Below are 11,543 nucleotides of genomic sequence, written 5' to 3'. Positions count from 1 at the left end.
CAAAGTAGATATGTTTGACCATATAGAACAAAAAAGAACACCGCAAAGTAGATTCAAGTGTAAATTACTTAATCTAGCATCTACCATTGGAGTGTAGCTAACTAGGAATCAGTTTCTCCATTACTACTACTACTACCATGATTGTGTTGTACTCTTATTGGTTAAGCTCATGCTCATGGCGTATCCGCTTTGCTTTGTGCCTCAAAGGTAAAGCTTTGGGATTTTGATTTGCAAATTTGTCTTAAAAATATGTTCTTTATTTCTAGAGAGTTCAGAAATTGCAGCTCTATGCTAATCTTTGAATTTATTTATTTAACTTGGGACAAGTAATGTAGACTTTATTTGATTTTGGTTTCTCTATTGATCTGAAATGAATAGGGATTCCTTATGAGTATAAAGCAGTGGATCTTGTAAAAGGGGAACAGTTTAGTCCAGGTGAATGCATAGTTAGAGTACATGTGTATCAAAGGAAAAAAAATTGACTTTTACTGTTGAATGTATTGAATTAGAATCAATAATCTATGCTTGAATTTCAGAGTTTGAGAAATTGAACCCTCTCCATTGTGTTCCGGTATTAGCTGATGATCATGTGGTGGTTTCAGACTCTTATGCAATATTTCTGGTATGTTTAATGCTAGCAATTTGTTAGAAAAATACTTGGTTGCGTGGTTTCTGTTTTCATTTTCTGTTTTTTTCAGTGTTTTTTTGCTTTTAAAATCTTGAGAAGGAAAACAATGAAATCTGTTGATTTCTCAGTCATATCATTGTAGAGTTTAATTTTGATGCTCTATTAGTATAATACTTACCCAGTGGTTCGATCACATTCGTTTTTTTGACATCTATTCACGCGGTTAACGTGAAAATGAGTTATTTTTGCTCACGTAGAATTACGTAATTAAATGTACATGTAAAATATTTTGCACTGGCCATCAAAATTAAATTCATTATTGTATCAAGCTTAATGATGGCCCTTAAGTGGGAAAATTATTAAAATTTTCTGATACTTGAATTTCGTTTTGATGCATGTCACTGATTATGGTTTGGTGTTCTTTGTTCAAATTTATACCAAAACAATAAAATAATGTCTTCCCCTTCGTCCTTTTTTATTAGTATTTGGAGGAAAAGTATACTCAAAAGCCACTTTTGCCAGTTGATCCTCAGATCCGAGCTCTCAATCTTCAGGTAAATTTTGGTATGATTGAAATTTTCGATTAGTAACAACTAACATGAATGCTTCTTGAATCGATGTTCATTACTTCATTTAAGCCTACTGGTTTAGCATCTTCTAAAAGAATTCAATAGGAACAAATCAAATCATCTTGAGAATTATTATAGTAGAGAGAATATTATAAATAAAACCTTCTTATAAATATTCTGATATATAGCTTCTACAGAATGCAATACATATATAAAGGAACAAGAAAACCATGCATTGTAAGCATTTTCAACTAGTTCTTGATTCTGTAATCCAATCTGTAATGGATAATAGTTGAATTTTGCATGATGTTAGATATATAGCCATTTGTGTGTCTCTTACTATCAGCTTGAACTTTTAGAACAAGTAGTTTCACGACATGGTATAAAAGTTTCTATAACCAAAAAGATCTAGAATTCAATTTAGCATTTTTCAAAAGATGATCTTGCATGAGTAGACGTGATAGAGATATAACCGTTCATATACCTGCATTTATTACATTATTACATGGTCATATCATCGAGGCCTCGTATCATCTAATGCTTATACTGTATTGTTTCACAGATAGCAAGTATGATTAACTCCAGCATTCAACCTTATCATATGATTAGTGCTTTGGTATATCTTCTTTTCATTTGAAATGCTTGGATTGCCTCTATGCACACAAAATGTTTTTGCAATTTTTGACATTTTTCATTTATCTGATTTCCTTTTTCCTAATAGAAAGATATGGAGAAAATGTTTGGTGCTGAAACAAAACAGTGGGCACAATATAAGATTGACAAAGGTTTCTTGGGTAATTAAGCACAATTTTACCACACTAAGATATGTATATATGGCATGTCCTTTGCAGTTTGAAATTGTTTCAAAATCTTTTCTTATAATTGACCAATATATATATGTGTGTGTGTGTGTGCAGCTCTTGAGAAGTTATAGAAGGATGTTGCTGGAAAATATGCAACAGGAGAACATATCTACATGGTGCACTTCTTGTTGCTCTTAAAGATTAAAGATATCATACTAAAAGATGCATATCTAACAAAGTGTTTTTTTTTTTTTTTTTTTTTTGAATTTTTCTTTTTGAAAAAAAAACTTGTAATGTGCAGGCTGATGTATTCTTGGCTCCACAGATTATGCAAGCAGTTAATAGGTTTGATATGGGTTAATACTCAAATTGTCCCTGAAAGATTACGCGATCTTCATTTTCGTCCTCGAATGATTTTTTTAATCAAATTAGTCCCTGAAAGATAAAAAATAAGTCAAATTAGTCCTTCTGTCAGTCAGGCGATGACGTGGCACGTTAAGTGCCACGTGGCAGGTCAGCGACACGTGGCATACCCAGGTCAACACCACGTGTCACTTGACATGTAAAAAAGATTTTTATAGTCAAAATAATCCTTGAAAGTCTAGACGTAAGTCATTTTCATTCCTCAAATTTTAAAAATTAGTCAAACTAGTCCTTATATAATTTTTTTTTTCTTCATAATATTATATTTGAAATATTTTTTGATACTACTAATTTTAATAGAAATGTAATTGACAAACAAAACATTAGTAATTGTATCTTTTCTTCTTAAAAATTTTTTCCAATAAAATTATCTCTTTCCTTTAATTCTTCTCAAAATCTCTCTTATTCTTTTCTATTCCAAAATATTTTTCTTACATACATTTTACTAGAATATATATATATATATAACTTTGTTTAGTTTAACATACATAAATTTTGATTTCGAGCATATAACTTTGTTTAGGTTAATAAATACATATATTATGTATTTATTAACCTAAACAAAGTTATATGCTCGAAATCAAAATTTATGTATGTTAAACTAAACAAAGTTATACCACTATTTTTTTTCTACATGTTTTTTTGTCCATTACGGTATTACTTACGTATAGAATGTAATGATAGTAATACTTAGAGTCAAAATTTGTGGATCTTCTTAAATTTTGACTCTAAGTATCACTATCATTACATCCTATATGTAAGTAATACCGTAATGGAAAAACAAATATGTAGCAGAAAAAAAATAGTGGTATAACTTTGTTTAGGTTAACATACATAAATTTTGATTTTGAGCATATAATTTTGTTTAGGTTAATAAATACATACATTTCAATTTTGAGTGTATATATATATATTCCAGTAAAATGTATGTAAGAAAAATGTTTTAGAATAGAAAAGAATAAGATTTTGAGAAGAATTAAAGGAGAGAGATAATTTTATTGGAAAAAATTTTTAAGAAGAAAAGATACAATTACTAATGTTTTGTTTGTCAATTACATTTCTATTAAAATTAGTAGTATCAAAAAATATTTCAAATATAATATTATGAAGAAAAAATAAAAAAACTTATATAAGAACTAGTTTGACTAATTTTTAAAATTTGAGGGATGAAAATGACTTACGTCTGGACTTTCAAGGATTATTTTGACTATAAAAATCTTTTTTACATGTCAACTGACACGTGTGTCAGTGGCGTGCCACGTGGCGTTGACCGTGGCGTTGACCGTGGCGTTGACCTGCCACGTGGCACTTAACGTGCCACATCATCGCCTAACTGACAGAATGACTAATTTGACTTATTTTTTATCTTTCAGGGACTAATTTGATTAAAAAAATCATTCGAGGACGAAAATGAATATCGCGTAATCTTTCGGGACGAATTTGAGTATTAACCCGGTTTGATATTGATATGGTAAAGTATAAAGTAAATAGACAAAAGTACACTTGATAGAATTTGGGATAGACTAAAGTACACACAAGATTGTAAACATCAAAGTACACCCGGAAAATTGTTTTCGATGGACAACATTGTCATGCCGTTAATGATTTTGTAAGACTTAGGGGCGTATTTTCAACTAAATCATCATGTGTTTCTTTTTTTCATACATATATTTCACACTTCTTTCTTTAACGTCAGTATTATTATTGTTGCCATTACGGTCGTCGTCGTTGTTGTTATTATTGTAACTGTTGTTATTATTGTTATTCCTACTGGTGTTGTTATTGTTGTTTAATTTATTCACTTTTTTTTTCATCCTCTTTTATTATCATTATTATTATCGTCTTGGTCGTCTTTATTATCTTCTTCTTCTATATATATTCATAAAACTAGAGTATGAAAATTTTAATGCACAACATATAAATTTTGGAGCAGAGCTCAGAAAATTTTAGTATAAAACACAAAAATTTTCGGAAGATCACATGTCGAGACTATCGACACCCAATCAACAAAGTAAAATAAAATACGCACTACAGTCAAAACATTAACACTCAACTAACAAAATACACTCAGTTAGGGGTGGCAAAATGAATAGTCCGCCCTACCAAAGACTTCATCAATAAAAAAGCCCATCGTGCGTGCCAAGTAAAGTGGACTCAAAATACCAGTCAGGCCTGGTTTTTATGACGGATTGGCGGGCTAACCTGCTTAACATTTAAAAAAAATAATAAACATATGAAAATTAAAAAATTAAATATAAATAAAAAATAGTCAAATTATAATACAATTTTTTCACTATCTTCTTTTAAATTTTTAACTTTAATAAAATTATTCAAAATAATATCTATAAATTGAATCATCTTTATTTTAATAAATAAGTCACATAATTTCAGTATATATATAAAAATCTAAAATAAATAAATAAAGTGAATTACAAAAAGAAGAACAAAAAGAAAAAAAATGAAAAATTTATGTTTAAAAATTATATGATTGTTAATTTTTGTATAATTAATCACTTTTTTATTATAAAAAAATCTTTGGCACCAAAACTCGCAGGTTTAGCGCAGTTTTTCGATATTGACAAGTTCAAAATCATAGCGTTTTTTGCTTTTGTTGGCGGATTCGACGAGTTCAGCCCGTTGTGTTACCTCTATGCATAGCACATAAATTTTAGTTGCAGTACAAAATTTTTTTGACAACATACTAAACATATTGACTTGGCAACTAACAAAATACATTTGCAGTAAAATTTTATGTGTTAGGTGCAAAAAATTCTGTGCTATATATAAATGATTTTTACTAAGTTTGTGTGATGTGCAAAAATTTTTGTGGGATTTTTTTATATAAATTAAATAATTCTATTATTTACCGATATAAACAATTTTCAACGTTTTTACCAAATTGCGTCGCATCTCATATTTCGTTTACACTGCATTTCGTTTACAGTGAGAACGAAATACGTGTAAAATAAATTCGTTTACACGGTAAACGAAATACATGTAAAATTAATTTGTTTACTGTGTAAAGGAAATACGTAGGATAAATTTTCAGCAGCTATAAACGGACGTGCAACCCATTGTTATTCTTCACAACAAGTTCACTACTTCTCCTACACCTTATTTTTTCGCAAATTAGCCATAATGTCTAGTAGTAGCGGATATTTGGTTGTATGTGTGTATCCCAATTGTCTTATGAGAAATGGTGATAATGAGGTCGTGTTTGAGTGTGAGAATCCCGTGTTGTTGCGCACACAGCGAGTTGCCTCGTTGTCGGAGCTGCATAGTCTGATATTGAGGAACGTCGCTGATAGTGGGAGAAAAGAGGTCGGACGGGTAGGGTATAGGCTACTAGTACTGATGGAAAATGGAAATTTTTTATTTTGTCTGTTTTGGCTGCATGGCGACGAGCATGTGCGGCTGATGTTTGACATCCATGGTAGAATCATGGCCGAACAAGTGATGGAGGCATGGAGCTCTCCGCAGAGGTTGGTGATGTTGGTGGTAGTGAATCTGGACAGTCGGACTTTTGTGTAGGATGATCCGCCTCTCGCACCACCGTCCATCCATGTTGCTAGTCCGTTGGATGGCATGGACGTTGACGGTGACGGATCTAACAAGGATTATGTTGCGGATAGCAACGACAGCGATTCGTCACAAGATGATGATGACGAGGAGGAGCTTGTGTACGAGATTCCGGTGGAGCCATCACACCGGTATCTTTTGCCGGCCCGCACCCAATTTCGGGGTTGTCGTCTGTGCCAAGTCATTATCATACATTGGATATGGATGTGGTGCAAGAGAAAAATCCATTTTTCAACACGAGTGAAGACGATTAAAAGTTAGATGGGGGTCTGGAGTTCAAGGTAGGCCACAGATTCAAAAGCAGAGATGCAGTACTGCAGAGGGTGAAGAATTACAGCATCCGTCGAAGTGCAGAGTACCGAGTACTGAAGTCTGATTGATTAAAGTACCATGTGTGTTGCCGACAACACGAAGCAGGCTGCCCTTGGAGTCTCCGCGTCGCTCTCCGACAGAATCTCGGATATTAGTAAATGTAAATGTCATCTATATTCTTAGCCATTACTTTTATGGTAAATGTACACAAACAATGTAGTTTTATTTCTTTAGGGAGGTTCGTAGGGTGGGAAGCGCGCACACGTGTCTAGCTCCCACCGACAGTTGGACAATACTCTCATCTGCCGTGTCATCCTCCGGTGATACAATCCAACCCGTCCGTGAGGATAGCCACCCTATAGGGTACAGTTAGACAAATCTATCACTTCAAACCCTCGTACAGAAAGGTGTGGATAGCAAAGTAGAAGGTAATTGTTCAGATATACAGTGATTGGGAGAAGTCATACAACAAGATGCCGAGGTTACTGCAGACACTACAGAATTATTGTCCCGAAACAGTATGTAATATCAATGTTGTTCCATATTATAATGGTCATCTCCTGGTACGTGATTGCAGTATGTTTGACAAGGTTTTTTAGACATTCCTTGCCTGTGTGAAAGCCTTCAAACACTGCAAGTCATTCATATTCGTCGATGGTACGCATCTGTATAAAAATTATGGTGAAATTTTATTTATGGGAATAACATAGAATGGGAATGGCAACATACTTTCTGTTTGTAATTATGAAATCCGAAATGACAGAGTTATAGTCTTTCTTCTTGACCAATCCGATACAATTTGATAAAAATTTTAAAAAGTTATTTATATCGATAAATAATAGAATTATTTAATTTATATAAAAAAATCTATAATTCAATTCGCTGGTATAATTTTATACATTTAATTTATTATACTTTTCTAATAGAACAAACAACAAAGCCATATACTCGTATATAGTTTTATCATTCAGTCAAACCACAAAATTTATTTGTGTTAGATTCATAATATTTTTGAAAGAACCCAAAATAAAAAATAATACAAATCTAACACAAGAATAATACAAGAGTACTCTTAATATCATATAGTAATTATCAACAAGCAAATATATCAAATAACATAATAATAGAAATATATTAAAATAAAAAATATAAAAAAAATTTAATATAAAAAATAAAAATTACAAATCATTTAGACTAAAAAATAATTTTATTATAATCATATATAAGGTACAATAGAATCTTAAATAAAACACAAATTATATATAATTAGCTAAAACACTAAAATTTACAAATAAAAAATAAGATAAAAAGAGTAAAATGCTAAATTATATCCAAAATTTATATCGCTAATAAAAATAACTTTTAAAGATACGAATAATGATTTGAAAATAAAACAACCAATAAATATTATATTTTTTAAAAATAATAAAAAAATTTGGTATTTAATAAACACCTTATCCATTTAATTTCAATTTTTGTAGAGACATTTAAATAACTATTAGTATTTAGAAGGTGCACAAAAAGATTAAAGCAAATTTTGATTTTTAGAATATTTTTTAATTTAAAAAAACTTGATTATTCATAATAAAAAATTGTTTTAAAAAAATTACTTGATATAAAATTACTAAATTTTAAGAATGAAAAGATTTTATTTTTTTAATAATGCTTATAAAAAATTACATTAAAATTTAACTTTTAATTTTTAAAAAAATATATATTTAATATCTATTTATTTTTGTTGCATTTTTTAAAATTTTTAGAGATTTATTTGTTATTAGTAACTTTTAGAATTATTTTTGTCAACAATATGCCTTTTTGAGTATTATTTAATAATTTTACCCAAATAAAAAATACTCAAAATGAGAGCTATTGACAACAATTACCGAGACGGACAAACAAAGACACAAAATCGTGTTTGATAGATAAGATGTGTACAGAGACATTGTATCCAATGACACTAAATTAGTGTATTTTATGTCCATCCTAATAAAAAGGATATGAAGACACTAACAACAGATACAACTTATTTTTTATTTTTTTTTTCATTATTCTTGTTAATTTTTTATAATTATATTTTTTATTGTAATATTTTTTCTCAAATTTTTTGAATGAAAAAAATGAGAATAAATTAGATTTTTATAATTTGTTATAGTTTATCACTAAACAGAATATAAAATTTTGTATTTTTATCATTTGTATCTTATTATTAATATCTTGTCTTATCTTATTTTCAAAAATGAATGCAACAATATACAAAATACAAAGGAAAATTTACATAATTAAATTGTTTGACCTCTAAAATTACACAATTGTAATTTTATAAAATAGAAGACATAAATACATTTTTTCATATCTAACCGCTACAGAGACATGTAATCCGCTGCAAGCAGCCGCATATTAAGTTGGTGGTGTGCAATACAGCAATACAGAAATCACTAGAGACAGTGGTTTTTATTGAAGGGGTTTGTGGGGATGCGAGCGTAAACCGCTGGAAGCAGTAGCGATTTACGTTGAGTGGACATATTTTATGGTGACCAAGCTGAAACACCACATCTTAATAAATAAAAATTAATTTTTTATTTTTTTTCATTGATAAATAGAGAGTATTCAAATTTTCTTTTGGAGTTTAAAATAATAAAAAAATTTAGACTTAGTTAATAGTCAATGATACCCATAAAACATTTTTATTGAGAAAAAAATTTAGAATTTAAAAAAAAAATGGTCTTTTTAAAGATTTTTTTTCTTATAAAATTATAAAGTTAAGCTCTCCTTAAAATTCAACCTAACTTTGCTTCATTTTATATATATTTCTTACCTTACCGTTCACATACGTGATATTTAATCCTTCTCATGTATTATTCATGATGTCGTGGTTTATTTGGCATAGCATCAAGGAACTTTTGTTAAGCACCAATTTTTGTTATCCTTCTTAAATTTCTAACAAACTTTTGTCTTTTATATTTGTTATTTGTTATATATACGATAATAAAGTATATAAGTTAGAAAAATGTTAAAGCAATCAGAATTTATTAATTTTATTATATATTTTTAAATATTAATAATTAAAAATAATAAATTTTAATAATTTTTAAATATTTTTATTTTTTAATTTTTATTTTATTTTCAAAAGCTATATCTTTTTCATTTAAATAATATTAAAAATTTAATTTTTTATAAAAAAATTAATTTATAATATTAACATATATGTCCACTCAACGTAAACTGCTACTGACTACTGTCTTCAGTGGTTTACGCTCGTAATCTCATACACATAAACGTTATTGCCAGTAGCGGTTATACACAAGCCTCCTTCAACATAAATCGCTACTGTCTCTAGCGAATTCTGTATTGCACTCCACCAATATAATCTGCGGCTGCTTGCAGCGGATTACGTGTCTCTGTAAACCGCTACTGCCAATAGCGATTTCTATAAAGATATAAAAAAATATATTTATGTCTTCTACTTTATAAAGTTGCAATTATATAATTTTGGAGGTCAAACAATTCAATTATGTAAATTACCCAAATAAAAAATTAACTAAAATTTATGTTAAAGTGGACTATTCTGTATAAAAACGAAAATTCTATTTCCTTTTCTATCTCTTACCCTATAATTACTCTTTCATTCTCTGACTCTCTCAGCCACCCTCAAAAAATTTGATTAGGATATTAATAAATAGGTGCAGACCTATAAAGAGACAGCCTCCAAAATGGATTTAGGTCTCACTAAGAAGAGAAAATAAGTCCAATATTTTTCATTTAAGCTATTTATAATATATTGACTTAAAATAATATTTGATTACATATTATTTATTGAATTTTTTTATTGATATTTTATCATATGAGGTGCATAAATTATAAATTATATGTTATAAAATTTATTCTTGAAAATTTTGTAATTAAACTTTTATTAATATAGTATATAAGAATAACAATTACACGAAACAAAAAAAATCCTTAAATAGAATTATTATGTGTGAAAATCAAAGCAACCTACAATCCTACATGATGGATATTGCAAGAGACAAAGACAACAATCACAACATTACGCAATGTAGGACACTTGTGACTTTTGGTATTTATAACCATCGAAGCGGTAACAGAAGAAAAAAAAGAAAAAGAAAAAAACGAAGACAAACCATCACTCAACTTAACACTATACTTTCTTCTTCAAGCTTAAATCTTTTTCTCTGCTTTTCCATGGCTAGGAACAAGTTATCCAATCATATTCTTTTTCCTTTTTGTATAAAAGAAATAACTTTTCCATTTCATGCAAATTTAGTACATAGAGTTTTGGCTTTGGTTTTTCTGTTAATAAAAAGATGAATAACAGAAACCATTTTAAAAAATTCAAACTTTAATATGTATTTTGCTTATAATGATCACAGGAAGCTTTGGTTTTGCTGCTTGATGTGGGTCAATCCATGCATTCTGTTATTCCTGTAATTGAGAAGCTTTGTTCCATGCTTGTGCAGAAGAAGGTCTTCTATTCATTACTCCTATTGTTATTCTTCACCCACCTTGAGTTTTATTTTTGTTTAGTTGCAACATGCAACAATAACATTGCATGACCCTTTTCGTGTTTTTCTTTTAATTTATGCGCAGCTGATCTACAACAGGCATGATAAAGTGGGAGTTGTGTTATTTGGGACAAAAGGTTCTTACTTTGATCCTTATGATGTAAACAAAAGTTGTAGTGTACAATGTTCTCTTGGCATTTTTTACATAATTTGGTGTTAAGTTTTGCACCGAAACAATAATAAGATTCAGATTTTCTAGCTTGAAAATGTTTGATCCTCTTCAACATTCTTCTAACTACTAAATAAAGAAGAATACTTGTTTTTAAAATTTGAAGACATTGAGAGTATCTACAATTCTACATTTTAGTATTTAGGAGGATATATGGCAATGCTTTTGTGATACTATATCATTACTCTCACCATTGATTTTAGTATTTAGTATTTGATCTCTCACCATTGATTTCATAGGTGAGACCAATAATAAATATGAAAGAGAAACTATTCAAGGGTAGAAGATCACACTTTACTCTCTAAAGTGAAATTCAAACTTAGAGGATCCAAATCCCGATATATAAGTGGATTGTTGTATGATCAAATGGGGCTATTGTTTTTCTATCATGGATAGTAGTTATTGAACGGCTGATAGTAGATTAGTAGAGGTAGAACTCAATAAACATCCCTTGATTAACTTTTAGTAATGATACTGTGA

The 11,543-nt window shown here is 29.4% G+C and overlaps 1 protein-coding gene across 3 annotated transcripts; it reads left to right on the top strand.

Annotated features, from left to right (window-relative positions):
• LOC112728294 (glutathione S-transferase 1-like) lies at positions 1-2,908 on the top strand. 3 transcript variants are annotated; one of them, XM_025778367.3, is made up of 8 exons: positions 2-207; positions 379-435; positions 537-622; positions 1,111-1,182; positions 1,760-1,813; positions 1,923-1,991; positions 2,115-2,176; positions 2,302-2,907. In XM_025778367.3, exons 1-8 carry the CDS (start codon positions 138-140, stop codon positions 2,444-2,446), a joined length of 615 nt encoding a protein of 204 aa, XP_025634152.1. In that variant the 5' UTR covers positions 2-137; the 3' UTR covers positions 2,447-2,907. The 3 variants fall into 3 exon arrangements, with proteins under 3 accessions (XP_025634153.1, XP_025634152.1, XP_025634155.1); XM_025778370.2 differs by having other exon boundaries at positions 18-207; positions 1,919-1,991; positions 2,302-2,353; XM_025778368.3 differs by lacking the exon at positions 1,923-1,991 and having other exon boundaries at positions 1-207; positions 2,302-2,908.
• Positions 2,909-11,543: the final 8,635 nt, after the last annotated feature.

This window comes from Arachis hypogaea, chromosome 12 (assembly GCF_003086295.3).
Source record: "Arachis hypogaea cultivar Tifrunner chromosome 12, arahy.Tifrunner.gnm2.J5K5, whole genome shotgun sequence".
Lineage (NCBI taxonomy): Eukaryota > Viridiplantae > Streptophyta > Magnoliopsida > Fabales > Fabaceae > Arachis > Arachis hypogaea.
The sequence above is the reverse complement of the archived record's forward strand: the minus strand, read 5'-3'. Positions and strand labels throughout refer to the sequence as shown.

Excerpts from the sequence above, each read along its gene's own strand:
- LOC112728294 (XM_025778367.3), top strand. The coding sequence starts at position 138 with ATGATTGTGTTGTACTCTTATTGGTTAAGCTCATGCTCATGGCGTATC. Across the intron at positions 436-536 it reads AGGGGAACAGTTTAGTCCAG|AGTTTGAGAAATTGAACCCT; the intron begins GTGAATGCATAG and ends CTTGAATTTCAG. Across the intron at positions 2,177-2,301 it reads CAGGAGAACATATCTACATG|GCTGATGTATTCTTGGCTCC; the intron begins GTGCACTTCTTG and ends TGTAATGTGCAG.